This window comes from Ctenopharyngodon idella, chromosome 8 (assembly GCF_019924925.1).
Source record: "Ctenopharyngodon idella isolate HZGC_01 chromosome 8, HZGC01, whole genome shotgun sequence".
Classification (NCBI taxonomy): domain Eukaryota; kingdom Metazoa; phylum Chordata; class Actinopteri; order Cypriniformes; family Xenocyprididae; genus Ctenopharyngodon; species Ctenopharyngodon idella.
This window is the reverse complement of record NC_067227.1, coordinates 7,342,896-7,366,735: the sequence shown is the minus strand read 5'-3', so window position 1 is coordinate 7,366,735 and position 23,840 is coordinate 7,342,896. Positions and strand designations below refer to the sequence as shown.

The following is a 23,840-nucleotide window of genomic DNA, read 5'->3' as shown; positions in this document are numbered from 1 at the left end:
CCTTCTCCATGTCTAAGTAGTTGTGATGGGTGTAGTCTAGGTCATCTCGATGTGTCACTTCATTCTGACTTTGGTACTGGCTGAGAGGATCTGAGTAAAGAACCAATGCACAATGTTGATTAATATAATTAATATACTTATATAGTAAACTGTTGATTCTTAAATAAATAAATTTTATTATAAATAAATAAAAATAAAATAAACTTTTTCAAAAAAAAAAAAAAAAAAAAAAGGCTTCCCAGCAATGCCTGTGTTGAGTCTAATTAAAGGTTCTGAGTCTCACCTGGTATTGGACAACCCAAAACCTCCATTCTCATACACATGGTACCATTCCAGCTCTGTGGTAAGATACGGATGTAACGTGCCACTACCGGCTCCATAAACTGAGACAACACTGGGGTGTTTTTATCTGAGTTGCCAAAGAATAACTGAGAGCAGAGAGAAGGAAGACAAAAAGTGACTCAATGACTAAACAGTTTTAGTTGAATAGTTATTTTAATTACATATTGTATAATATCAAGTGCTGCACTTTAAGCATGGACTATAATAACATGGGTATAGAATCATATTAATGTATTTGCATACTTTAGTATGATGCTTTATTGTAAAACCATTCATATAATCATAATTGATGTAAAAAGTCATATACTCGTACATTAATTCTACTTAGTACATTTTAATTTTAGAGCAACTATGTAACATTTACCTGAGCTTTAATTTTGGCTGAAGTTAAATGAATATTTATTGTTTAACTACAAAAAGTAGTTTTAGATCAAATAATAACTGGGTCTCCTTGCAATATCAGGGTCACGGGCCCCCAGCTGAAAATCCCTGTCAAGTTAATGAGTTATGACCTTTAAGCATCACAGAAAGATTTGGAAACCAAAAGAAGAAGAGAAAATGATGCCAATCAGGCAACTTACCCATTCAGCATATCCATCATCAAGGACAGTCCATTCTCTGCTGTCGTTACTAAATGCCACATAATAGGTAGACACATAGTCGCTCCTGAAACAACAAAACAATAACAAGGACTGTAGACGTAGACTGTTTAGATAGTTTGGTAGTTCTTAAACACAATTAACCACAGTGCTAATTTTTTAATGTTGTCTTACTCTAAGGGGTCATCTCGACCTTGGGTGATAACGCCAGTGAACTCTGTTAGTGTACGTGCGTCCAGTTCAATCCAGTGGATCTTCTCTTCAGGGTTAGCACACCATGCCCCACCATTCATATCATCTTCATCACCAGACGCCTGTTACATGAACCAATATGCTCACATTGACAACATATCACATTTCTTAAACATTTCAGTGTTCAGTCTATACATTTGAGTATTTGTGCATATGTTTATACCTGAATATTAAGACGAGCTCTGTGTGAGCCATAGCGATGTTGATAAACAGAGGAAGTCAGCAGTTGGTCATTGTCTATGCGATGAGACTCCATACCCAGAGGAGGACAAACTGATACAGCAAGACACAGCAAATCACAGGAAGAAAATAATATGGATGAATGTGTGCTCCGACCTAACACGATTTGCATAAAAAAGTGTTTGCTAAATGAATAAATGTGAATGTAAATGTGATTGACACAATATGTTCTAGTCCAGACTGAAATCAGTTTATCTGTGCTTTCACACTAAGCACTGTGCAACACTTTTCTGATTCTGACTTTTCTGATTATTTCAATTTATGTAATTTTATTTATACTTGTCCTTTCCTTTGTGTTCTAAAATGTGTTCCAAGTAATTTTTTAATTATTTTATATTTTATCATTATTATTTTGTGTATTACTTTATTCATTTTTATTTCTTTTATAATGTAAAATTGACATTATCTATAAATATGTACATATATACTTAATATTAGTTTTAACTATCAAGGTAAATGAAAACTATATAGACAAGACTTTGCAGAAACACAAACTCATCAAGATATAATTAAACAAAAATAACTGTAATAGAGACTAATAACTTATATTAAACATATTTTTTTATTCAAAACAATTTGCTCTGCCACTTATTGTCTTCATTCAGAGTAGAGCACATTAAGATGAAGGACTACATCCATGCATCTGTTTCATGAGCAGGGAGGACATTTGGAATTTTCTTTGAAAAGAACCAGCTGTTGAATTAAAGCAGGATTTGGCAGGATTCAGCATCTGTAATAACTTTAAAACAGCTGAAGTCTTTCACAGTGTTTTAAGGTATCATATTCACTTGAACTTAATGAATGCTTAATCAAGATCACTATTTAAATTACATTTATGTTAACATTATATCTAAGATGCTACAAACACAAGACACTGAACTGAATGCCAAGGTTTTGCTTGAAGGAACATATTTGTTTGGTAAGATCTGTGGCCAGAACTGAGAGCTGGGGGTGCTCTTATATAAGTTTGTTGCATGTCAGTATTTTATTTATTTATTCACAGTTCCTGAGTGTATTTATTGTCCTATGTTATCTATTAAGTGATGGAGCTAATGGCAAGCATCCCATATGGCTACATGCCCAAACCGAGTCCCAACACTTACTTTTAGGCTCTCTGTACACGCGTGGTGGAGGTTTCTGAATCCTGCGTTCTCTCTCCTCCTCTTCTTCATGCCTTTTCTCTTCTCTTTCTGAGGAGACAAATTATTGGGAGAAACACAAAGTTCACCATTAATACTATGGATTCATGAGCAAAACATGAAGATAAAGCTGGCAGTTAACTGCTGGTAGTCAGTGTTGTTACTGTTATCTAACTAAGACTATTAAAAAACATTTTCGGTAATTAAACAAACTTAAATGAAAATTAGAAATGTTCCTTGACAACTAATTGAAATGTGCAAGTTGTCTACTACTAAAAATAAAAATAAATTAAATCTAAACAGAAATAAAAATAAAAAAAAAAATAGTAAGAAATGAAAAAAAACCCATAACCAAGTTACTAAAACCTAAACTAAAATTACAATGAAAAAACAAAACAAAAAAGCTAATTAAAATTATTAATAAATACTATAATAGCATACAAATAATACTGAAATAACACTGCTGGAAGTGAAATTACTCCACCTGCATGTAAAGAGCATCCTTCTACAGTGATGTCCAATCAAAAGTAGTTGTATATTTTAACTAAAAAACAACATTTAAATCCTTTGCTATTTTTTTATTCACTTATAGGAAGTGTTTTACCATTTCTTGAAAACGAATTAACATCTTAGCCTACTAGCTTATCTCTAACTGGTTAAGCAACGTTTTGATCAGCTAGAACAGACATTGTGTTTGATCAGCCATTGAGGAAGGAGGTAAAATTCTATTAGAATATTCACATTTTGATGAATGTGAATGCTAACAGATGGCTTTCTCCAGTTTCTCTGAAATTCCAGTTATTAATGTATTTAAATCTCTTTGGCACATACAAACAGAGCAATACTTGAAGAGCACCACAGAGCAACACTTCATAATAGGGATACACTGAAATTTTCACTAAATGTTTTGGCCGAAACAGCTATTTTCGATTTCGGTCCGAAATGGTTTTGGAGGCATTTAATTAGCTTCACCAATGCCACATTTTGACTGTGTTCAGTGTCTATTTCATGCACACAATTTGGTTAAGCTACAACAGTTAAACATGTCAGCTGTGTGGATACTAGCTCTGGATTGACGATATTAATTTATTGATTTTAATCGGTAATGATATAGTTTCTATCTAAAATCATTTAGTCTGTGCTGTTTTTGTTGATGCGTGAACAAACTACTAAACTAAACATTTGTTGCATGTCTGCCATCTGATAATCGCAAAAAACTTTGTACTTTGTTACTTTTAATATCGGTTGAAGCAGCTGCACTGATCAAGTGCACGTGAACTGATCATCTCATCTCCTCTTTACTACTAGTTACAGCACGAAATAAACATGGGTGAACACCAGAAAGATACATTTCAACTTACAGAAATTAATCCTGTCTCATGTAATCACCCAATCAGTGTTTCAACCAGGGAAAGACGTCAATAAATCAGCTTCTAGGCAATACAATGCCACTTAACATTACATTTAACTCAAGAAAGTTATTCAATGTCCATAAACGATTAGTTAGCATTTTGCTAAATATATGCACACTGTATTACGCTATATTTTTACTTAACCTGTTGGTGATGTCTTCATTATTTAATGACTAAATCTGTCATGAAAATAAGTTATTACAGTTTATTATCATTTAAATGTTTATATTTTACCAACAAACTGGAGTAGAAACAATTCTGTTATTAAAAAGTTGAAATAAAAACATGCCTTATGTGCAATTTAAATGTTTGTATAATTCAGTTTTAGCTTTTTGAGTGTTGATTATTAAATAAGTTTGATTAATTAATTGATTATTTATTATTTATTTATTTATTTTCGGTTTTGGCTTTCGGCCTAGGGCATTTTGAATTTTCGGTTTCGGCCCATAATTTTCATTTCAGTGCATACTCTATAGATAAGGAGTGTCCAATCCTGCTCCTGGAGGGCCACTGTCCTACAGAGTTTAGCTTTAACCCCAATTAAACACACCTGGGGCCAGTTGCATAATCATAGCCATTATGTTAAAATCTGTCTTAAGAACTATTATGACAAAACTAGCAGTTAAGTAGGGGTAATCAGTCTTACTTTTCTGTATCAAATTATACCAATCAACGATTTTATGTAACTGACTTAAAAAAAAGTTATGTACAGTCTTAAAGAAAACAAATTGACTAACTTATAAGACTAGTCTTAGCAGTTTATGCAACTGGCCCCTGAACCAGCTAATTAAGGTCTTACTAGGCATACTAGAAACTTCCAGGCAGGTGTGTTGAGTCATGTTGGAGCTAAACTCTGCAGGACCGAGTTTGGACACCCCTGCCATAGATAAATCAACCTACAAATGTCTTGCTAATAGACATTGAAATTGGATAGGAGAATATATTTTGAAAAAATATACACAAGAAAATAATACACTAGCTTTTACAAAAAGCAGTTTGAAGAGAAACACAAACATGAACCTGACACCAAATATCTTGATAAACTTTTGACAAACAGTTCACAATCATCTGGAATGCTCTGGATCCCCATTTCCAAGAAACATTTATCTTCACAATCTAGAGATGGGAAGATGTACAGTAACATAGATTTGTGCCCCGTAAATCTGAAGATTATAGTTCTTAACAAGTTCAAAGACCTGCCACAGTAACATAATTTGAAGCAAAACCAGTTGAGAAGCCATGATCTAGAGCATCAGTACATTCAAACCTGAATATTCTTATCTAGTTACTTATTAGAAACATACATTTTTTTTTTAAAAATAAAAATAATAGCTTCAAAATTTTTGTTTTTGATATGGGTGTGTGTAATTCACGTTATCGAGCAATACACTCAAGTATCGTCAAGTTATGTGTACCACAGACCTTATTTAACACATAAATTTAAAAAAAACCTATAATATAAAACCCCATAGGAAAATCTTGAGGGAACCAGTGGCGTATTAGTCTTCCTGGTATTGACATCATTCGTGCACCCCTCTATGACTATGCTGTGGCATAGACAGTGTTTAAATATATTGCAGATGATTTCTGATGTATTCTCATAAACCATAAATGTCCTTGTCCTTAAGAGGACAGATAATTTATACTGACTTTCCCCAGTATTATACTCCTCTCTTTGACCCCTTTTACAAACTGATTAACAAGATATAGTTATTTTTGGTGGTAATGCCACATGTTAGAAGAGCTTAACTTTTGTTGAACCTGGAATATTTCTCTCAAGATCTCTCAATCTCTATTTCTCAGCTCGCTTTCTTATTTTGGTTTATATTCAACAATATCCTGCATATAAAAATTGTTTTAATTCCTGCTCCAGTCAGTGCAAAGGATTTTGGTCAGTCTGTTAGGAATCAAAACTGAAAAATGTGTTCATGGGAACAGGGTCAGAGTTCACAGTTGTTAATGAATGCTTGTCATTCAGTAATTTCCTACAACTGTCAAAGTCTATAATCATGTGTAAGCAGAATGTAGGGCAGCTGGAAGACAAAACGGAGGTGATTGTCATGCTAACTGTGTTATTAATTTGTAGTGCAGATTTTTTTTTTTTTTTCAAGTTCAAGACAAACCAAATGGAATGAACAATGATTTAGCAAAAGAAAATATGTGATTTTACTTGTGTATTTTATGTCCAAATATCTGATTGAAACCAACGATAGTCCAATACTACACTGGAATAAACAACACAATTACTACACTATTATTGTGGTAAACTGAAAAACACACTAGGTAGTTATGGTCCTCTAAATTGTATTGTTGTTCAGAATATCAGGTTGCTGCGTTCTAGTGCCTACGGCTGAATCATGTTCAGTACAACAAAGTTTTAGTTGAGAACACAGCAAAAAACTATAAACTTTATTTATATGAGGATAAAACACTGTACCTCTTTCCTCTTGTTCTTTTCTCTCCCTTTCCCTCTCCTCTTCCAGTTTCTTTTCTGATGACAAAACAAAAAAGTAAGGGTGTAAGTAAGAGCATAAAATAACAGAATCAGTATCACACATTAAGCAAGTACAGCAGGATTCAAAAGTCTAAGACCACTGAGTTTAAAAAAAAATTAAAACAAAGAAATGATATAATGAATATGTAATAAAGAAATATTCAAAATTCTGAGCTTTTAGGTTACAAATCAGATAAGTAAATCAGTGACATGGATCATGTACACACATTAGTAGGTCCGATTGAAGCAGAAGATGCTCTTTGGATTATTCTTAAATCATGCTGGAAAACATTATCATGATATTTTACAGAAACTTGTGGAGTTCATGCAGCTAGAGTGCTGCTATCATTAAAGCAACAGAGGGCAAACCAAATACTAAAGTCAAAATATGTAAGAAAATGCTGGCTGAAAGTCATATTTCCAAATGAAGTGAATTACTGTAGATATAGACTGAATCAGATAATCAAATCAAAATTGTTCCTGACACATTCGTCCTCAAGGCTACAATCTTTTCCTGGAATTCCGTTTTTATGCCCTAATAAAAGCAGACACTGTCTGCTTTGTTTTAGTCCTGGACAGAGTTTTGCTACTTAATAAAAATTCTCTTTATCTAAGATAAGTGCTCCATGCACCCCATATCATCTTGCCTCTTAAAACCTGATAATAAGGTAAAACATACAGTACATTAGGGTTTCTATGCACATAAGGTTTTTTGTTTTTTTTCTTGAGTAAGATTTAGTTGCAGAGGAGACGCAAGACATTATAGAATTCTGGTCGAAAAAAAAAAAAAAAAAAAACATTTCCACTGACATTTTCATGTAACGGCAACATGATTTTAAATGATCATCTTCACCTTAAGCGGCACCTCTGTGTCTCTGAAAGTACTTATTTAAGGGCAGAAATGACAGATCACACTGTCTGAACTCTCATTAAGACAAGAGGGAGGCCAACACCTCAATAGAGTATCAAAGAAGTATGTACTGTACCATGTCCATATTCATATTCTTCATACCAGTTGTTTTCAAATGGAGGGATGGTGGGCTCCTCTGTGACAAAAGAAAAGAAATGTAGGTTAAATTTGTAAGATTTACTGAGAGTACAGTACTCTCAGATGGTGCTCTCAGATGGTGGGCTACTCTGTGACAAAAGAAAAGAAATGTAGGTTAAATTCACTGAGAGTACAGTAGAGAAACTTTAATGACGCATAAAATGTTTGCTAAATGTCTGTTGCTGTTGGTTCACTGTCTTTTGTAAGAACCACACAAGGCATTGTAGATTTTTAATGGTGTAAAAACAACATCTTTCATGAGATGGGTGTATATTGTGGTAAAAGTTTTATTTGATTCACACACAAATTCATTTGGTGCTTAAATTTACTCCTTTGTAATTATAGAATAAACAGATGTATTTAAATAGAAAAAAAGCAGAAAGCCATTAACCCAACTGCCCATTAAACCTACTTTTTTTGTCAGTTTTTATTATGTTTTGGAGCTATAGTTACAATTACAAAATGTGTACTTAATGTAATTTTTAGACAGTAAGTTGTACCATTCTGCAATAATAGTAAAACAGAAAAGTAGCACAAGAATATTTCATAAATCATAGTTTATAATGTTATGTTATTTTGAGGAGGACACAGCGTTTAGAAGGAATGATCGCTCTACCTGTGGTAGTGAAACGCCAGTCATTGTCGGTAGAGCTGACCTCTTTGCCATCAGGGAAAGGCATGTTTTCTGCCACCTCGTCTGTTACAAAAAAAAAGAAAAAAAAAACAAAAAAAGAAAAAAAAAGGCCTTTTTATAACTTTATTAAAGTCTGTCCTAACTGACAATCAGTCATTTGTTACTACCTAGGTGAAAAAAAAAAGTATACTTGAATGCACTAAAAAAAAATACTTAAATACAAGCAAGTACATTTGTAGTACATTCTTATTTTTTTGTGCTAAATAAAATTGTAAAAGTTATACACTATAAATACACTAATTAAAAATATATTTCTACTTCAGTAGTAGGCTACTTCAGTGCACTTGAAAAAGTTCAGTGCACTTATACTAAGTACCACTCATACTTAAATTGATTTTAGGACATTGAAACAAAGTATACTACCGCAAAAATATACAGAAGTTTTATTAGTGTATTTCTTAAAGGGGACCTATAATGCCCCTTTTACAAGATGTAATATAAGTCTCTGGTGTCCCCAGAATGTGTCTAAAGTTTCAGCTCAAAATACCCCACAGATCATTAATTATAGCTTGTCAAATTTGCCACTATTTGGGTGTGAGCAAAAAAAAATGCAGTTTTTATGTGTCCCTTTAAATGCAAATGAGCTGCTGCTCCCGGCCCCCTTTCCAGAAGAGGGCGGAGCTTTAATAGCTCACGCTTCGGTTGCTCATCAACAACAAAGCTAGAGAATGTCACGCCGCAAAAATGACGATTGTCAGTAATAGTGTTCAGCCTTACATTGTTCAAACCGGAGTCAAACACTGATGGAGAGACTCGGGAAGGAGTTACAACTTTTAGAATGCAACTGGACGTTTCTGAATGGTTAGTGGATAAATTTACGTAGCTGCTGTGGTGTTGATTCAACTCATCATCTATTCAACTCATGTGCCGTCATGTTAATCTTTTGTGCAAATCTAGCGTTGTATCGAACCTCATTTGTGAAGCAGTCCGGCGTAAAATGACGGCATGGCAACAACACTCTACTATAACAACTCTTCCTCTTCTCTAAAGCAGCCCAACATGGCCTCACCCCTTCTGTTGCGTGTTCTCGGGGGCAGGGTTTATGTAAATTTTAGGGTTAGGGAAGTCGCTAAACCCCTTTAAAAGTGTGCTTTAAATGCTTTAAAAATTTGTTCAATCTTAGTAGACTTTTATATAATCCTAGTTTAAATTAAATTGATTTTATTAAAATTAATCACTAATGTACTATTTATAAGTACATTTCCCCAACTGTGGTACTTAAGTACACTTAATATAAATGCAATATACAGAAGTGTTTCATAAGTGCATTACATAAAAGTGTGTTATGAACACTTTACATAAAATTTTAGTGGATTTATAAATATGTGTACTAAAATTCACAATTTAACAGTAACTATACTTTTAGCATAAAGTATTTAAAGTGCTATATTTTATATATTTTAATGTGGGGAAAAGGTGCTAGTAATGACATACTAATAGTGTCCCTAATAGTGATTGTACTTGTCACAGTTTGCTGGTTCACTGGTTACCTCTGTCTCTCTGTGAGTGCGTTGCTGCTGATGAGCTGATCAGCGTCAGCTGGGGCTCATCAGTGCTGCTATTTAATGTCTGTGCATTTTGCCCTGTATTGTCAGATTGTTGGTGGGTTCGTGCAGTGTTAGTCCTGGCTATGTTTGAGTCACTCTGGCCTCGTTCCTGTTCTGGATATTCCTTGTCGAGGCAGTTTTGGATTACCTGTTGGATTCTTGTCAGAGGACTGGTTTGCCCATTGCAGTTTCTGCGCTACCAAGAAATACTTTGCCATCTGCACCCATGGCATCTGACCCTTGCTATCTTTCCTGCTGCTATTTTTCTTAATAAAATAATATTTGCTGCATTCGCTATTGAATCCTCCTAATTTCACGTGACAGTACTATTTAAAGACACCATTAACTTGCAGTTAAGTATATCATATAAAGGCAATATTAACATAGCTACAATACATTTGAAATTAATTATTTAATGTATAAAATATGTGGGCAATACATTATAAATACATTTTGTATATATTTATCATGTATTATTCTTATATTTTAAATAATATATAAGTGTATTTTCTATGTCTGATGAGTATATTTAAGTGTATGAAAGATGGGTTCAAGTGTACTACAAGTGGTAACTAAATACATTTTGTATGTTAAAACACATTTTAGTTCAAATTCATGGTGTCTCAAAATAGCATTAGTGACACACTTACAGTACAGTACACAGTTCACTTATATGTTCTGAAGATTATCTTAAGAAGTACTAAAGAAGAATTTTTAGTATATTAGGTACAAATTTAGTGCACACTTTAAGTACATTATGGAAGTGTACCAAGTGTACTGAAATAAAGTGTATTTTAGAGCACTTTTTTCACCTGGGTATTGCTAACTAGCTTCAGGTCTTAATTAATGTAAAAACATTCAAGACTCACATCTGGCATCCCAATAATCATCATCATCAGCTGGACGGCCAGCAATCACAGAGGTTGTAGGTGTGGGCTCATCCACCTTCCAATAGTCATCGTCTTCAAATAAGTTAAAGGAAATGTTGATCATAATGAACAAAGTGGTGTTTATTTACACAGGCATGAGTGATATTATGCTCACATGAGTCAGGATAAGGTTGGGAATACTCATCCGTGTCAGGAGGAAAATCTGTTGGGAAATCTGTGGTCTTCTCTGTCGGAGGGTTTGTAGGTTTTGCCGCTGTTGTTGTCTCTGCAGGAAATTCTATGGATACCAAACAGTCTTTGTGAGTGCAATTTATTTCCAGCCGTATTCCAGATCAAGGAATAAAATCATTCGACATGATCTTATTCCAGACACAGCATGTTCTCCAAGGTTGTTTAACAATGATATATGCTTCTGTACAGTAGCGGCCGTAAATTTAGATAGGGCAGATTCTGGGTCTTAGTGCTACTTTATGATAAATATTTTGTAAGCTTTAAATTTTAGTCACTGAACACATGCAGACACTTTTGGCAGAGGTCTAACATCCTTGCGTTATTCAGCCTGAGGGTGGTCTAATGTTGATTGACAGGATTTAAGTACACACAACACACTAGGGCTGGGCGATAAAACGATAACGATATGTATCGCGATAGACACGTGATCGATATCAATAAAAAATGTGTTTGATAAAACGTTCGATATTTTTTTTATTCTTTGTCGGAAGAAAACAGAGGTTGCGAAGCAAGTTTGGTTGCATTAACAAAGGCACTCGCTCTCTGGTAACCTAGCAATGTAGGGAGTGACACGCTAACAGCCAATCATGTAACAGTATCAAGTTTGGTTGCGCCATATCGTTGTCTCGTGCTGGTCTGCTGGATTCCTCTTCAGTAACCGGCAACTGATAAGCAGAAAATGAGTGCCGCAGCGAGCGAGGAAATTGTAAATAAAAGAGGAAAAGTCAGCTCGCCAGTATGGCAGTTTTTTTGGATATTATAAGTCTGACCGTAGTCAGACCAATGTCGTCTGCAAATTATGCAAGACTGGTAATACCACGAACTTGATGTACCACCTTAGCCGCGCTCACCCTTTGGAGCACAGCCATATTCAACCAACAACATCTGTAGCTGCAACACCGCACAACATTTTAATTATTTGAGTTTTCCATGGTTGTTGTCATTTCTGTCTTAATAACTGAGGGGATTATGATCAGAGGAAGGTTAAGTTTAAAATAAAAATGTTTAAATGTAATATATTTTTCTCCTGGTCCTTATTTTAAATGGGTCAGAAAAAATTATCAATAATTATCGATATCGACCGATATGAAACACTGATATTGTGATACAGTTTTTAGCCATATCGCCCAGCCCTACAACACACACATAGAATGCTATCTTAATTATATAAATGTTATTCACATTAGCACGTTTAAACTTTCATTAATTTGATACGAAGAACAGACATGCCAACTAGATACTCACCTGATGCAGACTAATATATACATAACTGAAGCAGACTGATATCATCTTGGTCTGGAGCAATGTTTAAGTAAGGCAATATGAAAATCAGCAGGACAGTCTCAAATCTGCCCCTATGGCTCTCAATTAGAGCACGCTGCAATTCCATTTTTCACCACAGATTTACATTGGAAAATTGTGAGGCGCTGTAGAGCTGGGGAGGGCTCAGGCACCCGCTGCCCCACTTAGTATCATAATACAAGCCTGCCGAAGCCATACACTAAATTTTAATATATCAAGCTCACTTTACAGATTAAAATAGTCTAGAAAATCGGAAAGTATTTGTTACAGAACGCTGAACACATTTACAATTTATTATTGATGCAGTTTATATAAAGGTGTATGTTTGGAATGAATATTTTGGTGGGGTTCTGCCCCACCTGCCCTTACAGATGAGTCGTGGCTGCTTCTGTATAAGCCACAAGTCACTTTTTTTATTTAATTTTTTGTAAATCACATTTCATAGCCAATTTTCAGGTGAAGAACTACACTACCCATAATTCCTAAAGAGAGATCCACCAATCAGAGAAATCCACCAACCAATCAAACATAAATTGTGACAAAAGAGCTCATCAGCAACCAACCACTATTGTGAATAATTGCAAATGAGTCACACTATTTTTGCAATAAACTTATTCAATAGTTTTATATTGCATAGTTAAATTGTTTATTTGATTACATCATACGCAATGCTTCATGGGATGAGTAGTTAATTCATTTGTAAAAGAATTTAAGTACTCAGTCTTGTACTTTTGTCTTTGACTCTGATTTTCATATACCATTTTGCTTCAGATCAAATGTGTAATGTTGTAATTCATCTCTGAGCTGATTGGTTTGGTTGAAGAATCTTCATAAAGAATGTTTTGAAATCCCCAAGGAGAAAATTAGTGGGGAAAATACTCCTACAAAACCAAGGCAGTCAATGTTCTGGTCCAGTCACACCAAAATTCACAGAATCTAATTGAGTAAGTTATTTAATAAGAAGTGCTTCTCTAACCTTCATCCCAGTACTGGTCAGGTTCAGGGTCATAAAACTCCTCATCATAATCAATGGGTACAGTGGTTGTGGGTGCCACAGTGGTGGTGGGTGCCACAGTAGTGGTGGTGGTAGTGGTGGTCTCCTCCCTGTTTTTCTTGCCTTTCTTCTTCCCACCCTTCTCTCCTTTGGCTTTCTTCTCACCCTTGGGTTTCTTGGTGGGTTTAGGAACTTTGGGCTTCTTGGTGGGCTTGGGCTCTTTCTGTCGTTTTCCTCTTCCCTCCCTCTCAGTTTCTCTACGCATTCTTTTTACTGAAAGAACACAGAGAGAATGAACCAACTTGGCAAATGTAACCATCTTGAATTTTGGAGCAAGTGAGAAAGACTGTAGTTTATAGCTCAATCATAGACTATAGCCACACATGTAAAAGCTAGTTGAAGGTTACTTTGTGGTTAGTCTCAGACTGTCGGATGCATATTGGACACAAAACAGTAATTTTCTGAAAACAGCAAGCTAATCTGATTGGCTACATTTATGCAATTTCCATTCCAGGGTTTACAGTTCATGTTTACAAAGTACTGTTTTGCTACAATAGGCTCTCTTGGTTGTCACATGCAGGTCACTTGGTCTGTCTGTGTATCCTGCTCTTGTCTAGAATAAGTTGCAAAGTGGATCATACTTTATACCAATAGTCAAAAGTTTCTGCAAGACTTTTTTTTTTTTTTAAATGGTTTAAAAAAATAAAAATAAAAAAAACGGTTCATTTCCATTAGTCAATTCACTTGTATTACTTCATCGTAATTTGCTTAAAAGTAAAAAAAAAAAAAAAAAAAAAACACCTTTTGTGTAACAAAACATTTTGTGTAATTGAAATGTTCCATGCAAGTAAAGGTTCTTAATGGAAGAAGAACCTTTATTTTTATGAATGTATACATATTTCCCCGCTAAGACAAAAAAAAAAAAAAAGTAACATTATCATTATCATCCGTGAAAACAGAGTCTGTCATGATCAATAAGCTGCTTGATCAGATGAAAAAGCACACTTTAAGAAGTTTGGGGAAAACAATCAGCCAATTCTGGCTTTTCTAAAAGTCTAGTTTTCTGCACTGCAACACTGACTCCCTCAGTCAACCTACGCTTCTTGGACACTTGTAACAGGAACGTACAAAGAGAAAGGAATGCATCTGTCTAACAGGATGTCTGGCTACACTTTGATGATTCCCTCCAAATTTCCAACACATTGTTCTGGATGACTGACTAATTCAAGCATGATTCAAACAGCCCTTCTAGTAACTTCTGCCCCTAGATCTGGAAACAGGAAAAAAATTCTCTAAAAATACCATAAATATTAAATTGAATTAATAACATACACAACAAAAATCTTTGATCATGGTCTGTTTGACTATATCGAATATTGATTATTCTGCTTTAAAAATGTTTATAAACAATGCATAAATGCCCCTAATGCTTGAACATCATTCATTTTCTGATGCTGTGTGTGAATCATTTTGCATGTTCAGGTTTGCTCACATTGGGTTAGCTGACATTGAAGGGTGGGTTTTGAGAAAGGGTGTGTGTTTAAAGATAGCAAAATGGTGGAAGTGAACAAAATGCTAATACCTTAACAAAACATTTAAGAAAAAACACATTTTAACAATTTGAAATACTAAATATATATTCAAACAGTCACAACCTCGAGTGTTTCAGTATTTTAACAGGTACTGACGAAACACTAAACCCAGAATGTTAAATAAATCAAAAATGCACAGGCTGGACTTCACTTTCTGTCATAATATTTGTGATGATATTGACTGATAATATTAAGATAAATACTTACAAAGGATGTCCAGCTTGACCGTGGCTTGTGATTCTGTATCTCCGCTTCTGGTCACACATTTGTATATCCCAGCATTGTTCAAATTGGCATTGAGAACAATGAGAGAGGACAAGGAATTGCCATGATTGCGCACCTCGAGATTGTCATGTTTTGTTAGAATCTTCTCACCATTAGGAGAAAACCAGTAAATCTCCTCTGCATCCCCAACAACTAGGAAAAAAACAGCGAAAAATTACTGAATTGATAGAGTAACTTTAGCATCTGATTTAGTTCAACAACAAATGCATATCCAGCTACTGCTTTAAGTTTTTATTATTTATTAAATACTCTTGCACTATATTCCAAGCCATATGATATGCTTTGTGTGAAGAACAGACCAAAATTTATGTTATCATTCAATAAAAATGTCAAATATGGTGCCATTAATGTCAATGAAATTTAACCTCAAATGCAGCATTTTTGTAACAGATTTGATTTTTGTTGTCCAATTGAGAAATGTATTGGCTAGTTAATTTAGTGAATGGTGACTTGCATTTGACGTCTGTCCATCACATAAAGCTATCATAGGACTCCAAAAGACTTGTTGCTCGTATAGACCACTTTCATGATACTTTTTTTGTCATTTTGTAATTTGACAGATCCGCTCCCCTTTCAATTTCATTGTCATAAAAAGAGAAGCCACAATATTCTGCAAAAATTAATCTTGTGTTATCCACAGAAATAAAGTCATACGAGTTTGGAATGACACGAGGGTGAGTAAATGATGACAAAACTATTGTTTTATGGTTAAACTGGCCTCTCACCTTTGCACAGCAATCGTTTATACTTTCCAACTTCAATCTTTGCACTGGGTGGGATTATCTTCACTTGTGGAACATCTACAGAAACATAAATTATTCTTGGCTCTTCATTTCCACATTGTCAACTCATCTTTAATTGAAATTACACTCTAACACACACACACACACACACACACAGTCCAATTTTAGAGTTCATAGCCTCATATGTTGACACAGACGCTTTGGCCCTTGAAATTCATCCTGTCCTGTCTCCCAAGGGCAGTTTCACCCCTGCTGGGAAAGTTTTAAGCAACATTCTTGCCTGTTGCTGTGAAGTCATTACCCACACAGAGCTAGTCCACAACGCCAGTCCTCGGGAGTCTCTGAGTAATCTGGCAAAGGTTTACTTAGCTGTCGATAAACACTAGCTTCCAATGAATGGGGTTTCAAAAAAGGCTTTTTTGCCATTTTTATTGCCAGAGAGAACACAAAAATTATTAGGAGAAAATAAGAACAGGATTGTTCAGTTGGAGTCAAACTCATATTGTCAACGTGAACACTGTGGCAACAGAGCATATGCACTAACCAGTACGCCACAGTTTAGGCCGAAACAGGACAAATGACAGCTGTTGATAGCTTTCACCATTTCTTCCCATATGTGTAATTGTAAAATTCTTTTTAAACATCCAAAAATATTACTAGTGCTTTTCCAAGTGTTTTGTGAAGAACAGTTTGCTCATACAACTTCAGATTGGTTCCAAAAGATCAAATTTTACAGATTGTATCAAGTATTATTTTACCCTTTTAAGTCTGACAGACTAAGAGTGCTAAATCATCTAACAGACAGGAGCACCAGGGTAAAGCCTGGGCTGCTGTGCAGGTGTGTTTACCAGAGCATCTTCAGAATGAAGAACCACAGCTGGGCCAAAACCAAGCCAAGAAGCCAAAAGTCTTAAAGTCGATGTGAGACATATATAAAAAAAAAAAACAGGATTCAAAATATAAAAATGTAGGGCAGCACTTGATTTTGTTCACTTGTAATTAATTTGTTTGTGAAAAGTTGCCATTACAAACCAAGCCTGCTCAAATAATGCCTAAAATAGCTATTGTTTGTAGGTAAATGCAGTCAATATGGATTTCATGTTGACTTTAAGCCCTAAAAAGCAACCAAAAGGCTCTTACACTCTCACCAAGACAGAAACCTTTATAAGTATCTTGTGAGAGGCTACATAAAGAGTGACCAATAACACTACAGATATTTCCACCTAAGACATGTACAGTAAATACATACACTCCTATTGGGTTCCACAGGGTAATTCAACCATTTTGGGATGGTTCCTCTGTTTTTCTCATTACTCTTTGTAATTTCACTGATCAGTCCAGTTTGTAAAAGTGAGTCTGCGTCCCTGCATTTAATGGAAACGCTGTGTTATTGAATACCAGAAGCCTGCCAGTAACCATATTTTCCAAACCTCAGCAACAGTGCTGCTATTAACTCTTAAATTAACTCCTTAATCCTAGTTGCAAGAATAATGAAGCCATCACATTCTTTTAAAAACACCAGGATGAAAGTCTGTCTTCAATGAGTACAGCACTATTTTTTCATCTTCTCCATTAATCACATCATGTCAGGTAAATATTAATTTATACTGGCGTTCAGCAGCGTTTTTCTTCCTCAGTGAGTTCTCTTCTTAGACAAGGCTTCTCCAAGTGCAGGTGCAAGTATTGCTGTTATCACCAAGAGCTTTGCTCACATAAATGCAAAAACTCTGGCATCCTTCAAGAAGAATCCTTGTCTTTTGTAATATATCACTCAAAATGTGCTATAAACTATGTGCAAAATACAACCTGTCAAAGTAAATGCAGTGTGCTGTTGGAAAACTGAATACTAATTTGCAAGTGCTTTTTTTCCAAATCACAGAAAATATGTACATGGTTAAAGGTGACATCACATTTAACCCTTATGTTCTGTTGAGACCCCGGAGATCAACCTGATAGCTTTTATAGAACATAAGGGTTAAATAGAAGCATTTTGTCATTTGTACCTGCTCCATATGTTGCCTTTCCGTCCTCCACATGTTGCTCTGGAGCTGTGTGGCTGATCTCTGATTTGCTGTGTTCTGTCAATCCGTTTACAGTCCAGAAGTAAACCAGCAGGGATAGATAGAGAACTGATAGTGCCGTCTGGTCCCTCAGTCCCGGCATGGTGCCTTATACACTGCTGCAAACAGAAGAAGTGATCCACAGACAGTTTTTAGCAGGAGATAAGTGAGTGTGGGAGAGGGAGAAAGAGAATGTGGGAGAGTGAGACAGGGGGGTGGAAGGCAAAGGGGAGGGTGGTAGAGACACATGAGGAGCTACAGAGGAGTGTAATAACAGACTTAAAGAGAGGGGGTAGGAAAGAAAGAAAGAATGAAAGAATGAAAGAAAGAAAGAAAGAAAGAAAGAAAGAAAGAAAGAAAGAAAGAAAGAAAGAAAGAAAGTTTTAATGAAGCTTTATCCCTCAAGAACCATATATGGAGAAAAATGGTTGGTGATATATAGAGGGCTTTTTGTTTAATCAAAGTACTGCAAAGAACCATTTAAGCTTTTTTTCTGAGGGTGTATTTCTGTAGTTTTACTAGGTGATGAGAAATTTATGCAGTCATCTGTATAGAGTAGAGTCGATGAGGAAAAATTAAGAGATCCAATAGGTGTGGCAAGATCCAAATGCCATATATAGACATTTAAAGCCAAGTAGTAGCCAGAGTCTGAAATTACACAGGATTATGGCATGTAATATTTATATTCAGTGTTGGATTTTCAATGTTGTTAAAGAATTAAAGTGTTTAATCGATTAGACATTTAGATTGAATGATTTGTCAGAGCTGTAGCCATGTTGGAAATGCTTTGACAAATGAACAGCTGCGCTTTAGTTGACCTGCTTGAGTTCAAGTACCATCAAGGTCCTGTCCTGACCCTGTTCACCTCACTTCTTTCCAATGCTTCTCTCTTATATATATATATATATATATATATATATATATATATACACGTTGGGGCAGTCAAATCATCAACAATGCTGAAAATGCCAAAGAGTCACAGTGCTTATACTTTTACGCTTACTAATAGTTTACTTCTGGTTGTCTCTGCATTCTAAGCAGGGACAGAAGAAAGTATTTTAATTTTCACTTTCAAAATCATGATAACAGGGTAAATTGTTTCAGGTTTGGGTCCACTTTCTTTATATTAACCTTCAGCTGGAAGTCCAATGAAAGCTCAGAAGAGAGAGGAAAGAGGGACCTAGAGTATCTGATAGTATAGGCTGGGGGAAGGGAAGGATGAGGAGGAATGAGAAAAAAGTCTGAATTAAATGGAAGTGGATTCAGAAAAACTGGACATCAGCACCAGTGTGTCCAGAGAATTATTGTATTATCATGATCTGGGGATAGGGAAGAAGTTGAGCAGTTTTTAAGAATTAATTTCTTATAGATTTATGTCAAAGGGATTTTAAATATTATTTAAAATTTGTTGACCCGTTTTTCCAGTTTGGCTGTTGTCACTGCACCAAACACTCCAACAAAACATCATAAAAATGCTCTAGCTAGAATTAATCCTTTACCTTCAGCTTATACTTATTTAGGAGAAAAGTAACGCAGTAAAGTAATGCATTACTGTAAATTTACAAGAAAATATCTGAGCTACTTTTTCAAATAAGTAACACAAGTTACTTTGCTTTCCCACCTATTGACTGACAGCTCTCCTGTCCCCATGTTGAGAGAAATCGTTGTGTGCGCTGTATGAACATGATGGTTATATAGTTCTAGACTAAATGTGAGCATGCATTTACTCATCTCATATAAACAGATTCAGTATTCCTCAAAATGAATAAAACAGTAAAATGCAAACTCAGAATATTACGCAAACCTGCAATAAATACGATAAATTCACAAATATACTTTATGTATTTAATCTCACTTTATTAACCAATGTCTTTGATCCAATTCAACCATACTAATAAGCAAAAATGACTTTAGATTGACATCGCATTTGTTTGTTCATTGTTAATTTTTTTGTTTTTATTGCTGAAGTAAGAGTGTTGAACTTTATTCTCCTGCATCCTATTCTTCTGCAATTTGGAATGGCAGCATAGCTGAAAGATTTGTTTGAGCTGTGCCCTCTACTGAAAAGGCATGAATTTGCACTTCCTTCAGCCTGAGGCTTATTCATTTCACTTTTTGGTTTGAAAGAGCCTTTACATTTGCCAAAAATCTAACTTTTTTTTCCAAAAAAGTAATGCAAAAGTAACATAACACATTACTTTCCATAAAAAGTAACTACGCAATTAGATACTTTTTTTTAGGGAATAAAGCAATATTTTAATGCGTTACTTTTAAAAGTAACTTTCCCCAACACTATTTATTTTATTTTTGTTATTTAGACATTTTTAATGAAGTTGGCCTCAAATGTGATATGATTTGTCTACCTGCTGGTAGGATGGAATATAGATAGACAAATGAGATTTAAGCAGTATGGCCAAAACTTAATGCGGTATGGGGACTTAATTTTCATCATAATGTGGAATAAAGCGTTCCATAGAATAAAGAAAGTCATTCCATTTTGAAATGACACGTGCATGAGTACTTTTTTTTTTTTTTTTTTCTCCAGACATGGAAGCTACTTCTAGAGGTTTACTGATCAGCTAAGGTATATATACTGAATGGCAAGGATACATTGCCATATATAAGTCATGAGCTAGGATGTAAGGAATGTCCAAGGATGTAAGGTACCAAGGGCAGGGACAGATACAAGGGACGTCACCAGGCAGTGATGTCTTCAGCACAGATAAGGAGCAAGGAGATATGCGCAATGGCATGCACAATACACACAGCCAGTACTTCTCCTCTTAGAGAACTGAGAGCAGGTCTCTATTCTCACAATTATGCTAAAAGGTGGGTAATTTATGCAGTATTTTTAAACTAAAGAACATTGAAAAAAAGCGTCGCAAATCCCACTGTACAATAATTATGAACAGAGAATAGCATAACAATAAGCAAAACATGTATTTGATAGAAAACTAATCAATAATGTAATTTTAGAAAAATCACTATTGCACATAGAATGACTCCTGTTAGAAAATTCCTTCCACCTCCTCAAATGGAATTATTGTTGGCCTTTAGTGTCACAGACTAATGTAATATCCCAGTGGTGGCAAGAAAATCTGAGCAATATGGAAAAGACACCTCATATCATCCACCAACACACACACATGCAGTCTTGCTGGACCTGATCTCTTGACCCAAAAAGTAAATCTTCACTATGTCCCTTGTTTTAAACTTTCACAATACATCAGTTGGTTTTCTAACTTAAAAAGATAGACAAAATAACAGCATTATTTGAAGGAACAGTTCACCCAAAAAATTAAAATTCTGTCCTTTACTCTTGTCGTTGCAAACACATAAAACTTTATATCTACAAATGGAGTACAAAAGGAGATGTTTAGCAAAGGTAAATATTAAAGGTGGGGTAAGTAATTTTTTGAAAGGCTAGCAATAGCAAGGTAGCTTTCAAAGCATAAGATCCCACCGTCCCTTCAGAGCATCTCCAAAGCCACGCCTCCTCCAAAACACATGAACACACACAGAAGAGTCTGCAAAGCGCCACAAGACAGCGTTAAATTACCTCATGTCTCAAGCACATAACATTACATTAATAATGAACATAACTTAAAGAGCACTGACCAGTACCATCTGACTGCTGCAGATTAATTTCGCCGTTGATAGTGTTGCCATTGAAACGCATAAATTTGAGTCACAAACCACTCTGAGTATGACGTCACAGGTTTCCCTCTCTTCCAAATTACGGTAGTTGTGGCGTGAATGCAGCATAAGCTCATTGTTTTGGTTCAGGAGGAACTGTAAAAGGTGGCTGCTGTTTTGGTTGACTGTCTAACTCTGCATACCATGAAATGCGCTGATGACGTATGATGTCTGCGGGAACAAGGTGCACGGAGGTATGTAAATACATATACTGACAGGCAGATAGAACATCGTATCATTGCATTTGGACCAATTGGACGAACATTTTATGGTCCTACGCCTTCCACAGACAAGATATATATATATATATATATATATACATATACACACACACACACATTTAGACCACTTAACTTTTTGATTGCTATCTAGATGTGAAGAGACTTTCAACTAGCATAACAAAAAATAGATAAACAGAATGAGCAATAGATAAATATTGAATGAGAGATATACAGAACACATTACAAATTGTTTGTTGAATGACAGACAATAAATGACAGAGATGATGCAGTATTTCAACTGAAACGCACCTCTTGTGTATTTTATGAGTAGTCCAGACCACAAACAGTCCATACTCAAAGGAGAGCTGTATATTTGTGTTTGTGTGTACACATATGCCTTTGAATTGTGCTGAATGAAAACACACATTAACTGTCTGACAGACCACAAAATGATCTGGGACATACTAGGTCTGCAGACCATAGCGAGGATTGTCAAGAGTGAAGAGGGAAAAAAAACTGAGGGCTTTGTAAGGCGAGGAAGGGGAGTCTGGTATAAAAGTACTGAAAGTAGGAAAATCATGCATTAAGGAGAGAGGGGGAGGGAAAGAACCAGAAAATACAGCTGAGAGAGCAGAGTGAGATGCAGAGAGAGAGAGAGAGAGAGAGAGAGAGAGAGAGAGAGAGAGAGAGAGAAGTTATGAAACACAGTGAGACGGAGGAGGGGGATATCAGCCAGAAGGCTCCCAAGATTCAGATGGGGAGCAGGTTGAAAGAATGTCTTATCACACACAGTCTACATTATTCAACTAGCACAAAGCTTTTGTTAAATATGCACACTATAAAAAGCTAGATTTTTCTGGAAGAAACACTTTCATCTCAGTCATGGAAAGACCAGTGTGCTTCTCTGACTCACGACACAAAAATGTTGACAGAGGTTTAGCACAAACCACTGAGCCTGTGATAAAGGGGTAAGAGGGTCTGCCCGAGCTTGCGACAATGTTTGAAGCAGTAGGAAGGGGTGATGGGAACTGTGGCCAGCATGCTTATGTGCGAAAGATGTAGCCATCAGTCTTAAAACAGTGGGCACTGCTCAGCAATACTAACTAAAACTAACATGCAAAAGATCTGGGACAGAGAGCAGTCTGATTACATACAGATGGGCATTTGCAATACAAATATATCTCTCCCTTTCTGTTGCTTTTTGTATCGTAACCCTTGGTACAGTCAATATTGAGTTGAACAACTTAAGAAGAGAACTATCACACAAAATGACAGCATAATTTAAAGGGACAGGTCACCCAAAAATGAAAATTCTGTCATTTACTCACCCTCATGTCATTGCAAACCTATACAGGTTTGTTTCTTCAGTGGAGCATGAAGGCGAATGTCCTGCCAGCTACCTTTGCGTGAGAAAAAAACATTCACTTTTTTCCTTCACCGTATATCTCAAATCTCACAGGTTCAATGCTAATACAGGTGAAACGATGTCAAATCTGGCATCATGCACTGTGACATGCCTTATTTGAATGTACACCATCCCCAATCACCTTTATTGCATGAAGAAAGAACAGCTAGGACATTCTGTAAAATAACACCTAATTCAGACCCGTTCTATTATCGAAATTAGTATGTGTGTGCATACTGTATATTATTCTGTCAATATTTACCGTTTAAGAACACCAAGTTGTGTCTCCTCCATTAATTTTCCTTCTTTTATTGTTCACGTCGATGTGGTGCAGACTCCCAATCGAACCTGCTGACTTTCTCCTTTTTTAATTTTCTCTTTGATTACTAGTTAAAATGGTGAATTATGCTTTTAAAAATTATGATGTAAACCTTTTATTACAGAGAAGTGAAAGCTTTCCTTCTAAGTACTAGAATGGAGACAAATACAACTCTGCTGTTCTCTGTTCCAAGCATGTGACTATAAGCACACACTCCTTGGCCATCATTTGTGTCCGTCATCCAGACAGGATGTCATCTGGCATGAGCATTTCCAGCAGAGAGCGGCTCTTCAGCCTAGCCAGATTCAGATATCAGCCAGGTCTGTTCTGGAACT

At 35.6% G+C, this 23,840-nt stretch overlaps 1 protein-coding gene across 2 annotated transcripts in view; it reads right to left on the bottom strand.

Annotated features, from left to right (window-relative positions):
- aebp1b (AE binding protein 1b) overlaps positions 1-23,615 on the bottom strand; it is a 32,990-nt gene extending 9,375 nt beyond the window's left edge. Inside the window, exons 1-17 of one of the 2 annotated variants that reach the window (XM_051903260.1) lie at positions 23,449-23,615; positions 23,110-23,181; positions 17,808-17,983; positions 15,787-15,861; positions 14,984-15,193; positions 13,167-13,457; positions 10,812-10,934; positions 10,637-10,729; positions 8,143-8,223; positions 7,465-7,524; positions 6,422-6,475; positions 2,537-2,623; positions 1,357-1,466; positions 1,116-1,255; positions 924-1,008; positions 284-428; positions 2-90 (exon numbers count right to left, since the gene is read on the bottom strand). In XM_051903260.1, the coding sequence (XP_051759220.1) occupies positions 2-90; positions 284-428; positions 924-1,008; positions 1,116-1,255; positions 1,357-1,466; positions 2,537-2,623; positions 6,422-6,475; positions 7,465-7,524; positions 8,143-8,223; positions 10,637-10,729; positions 10,812-10,934; positions 13,167-13,457; positions 14,984-15,193; positions 15,787-15,861; positions 17,808-17,967 (1,803 nt within the window). In that variant the 5' untranslated portion in view covers positions 17,968-17,983; positions 23,110-23,181; positions 23,449-23,615. Of the gene's footprint in view, position 1; positions 91-283; positions 429-923; positions 1,009-1,115; positions 1,256-1,356; positions 1,467-2,536; positions 2,624-6,421; positions 6,476-7,464; positions 7,525-8,142; positions 8,224-10,636; positions 10,730-10,811; positions 10,935-13,166; positions 13,458-14,983; positions 15,194-15,786; positions 15,862-17,807; positions 18,067-23,109; positions 23,182-23,448 lie in introns of those variants that run through there. The other variant, XM_051903259.1, reaches the window with a different exon arrangement.
- Between the last annotated feature and the right edge of the window lie 225 nt (positions 23,616-23,840).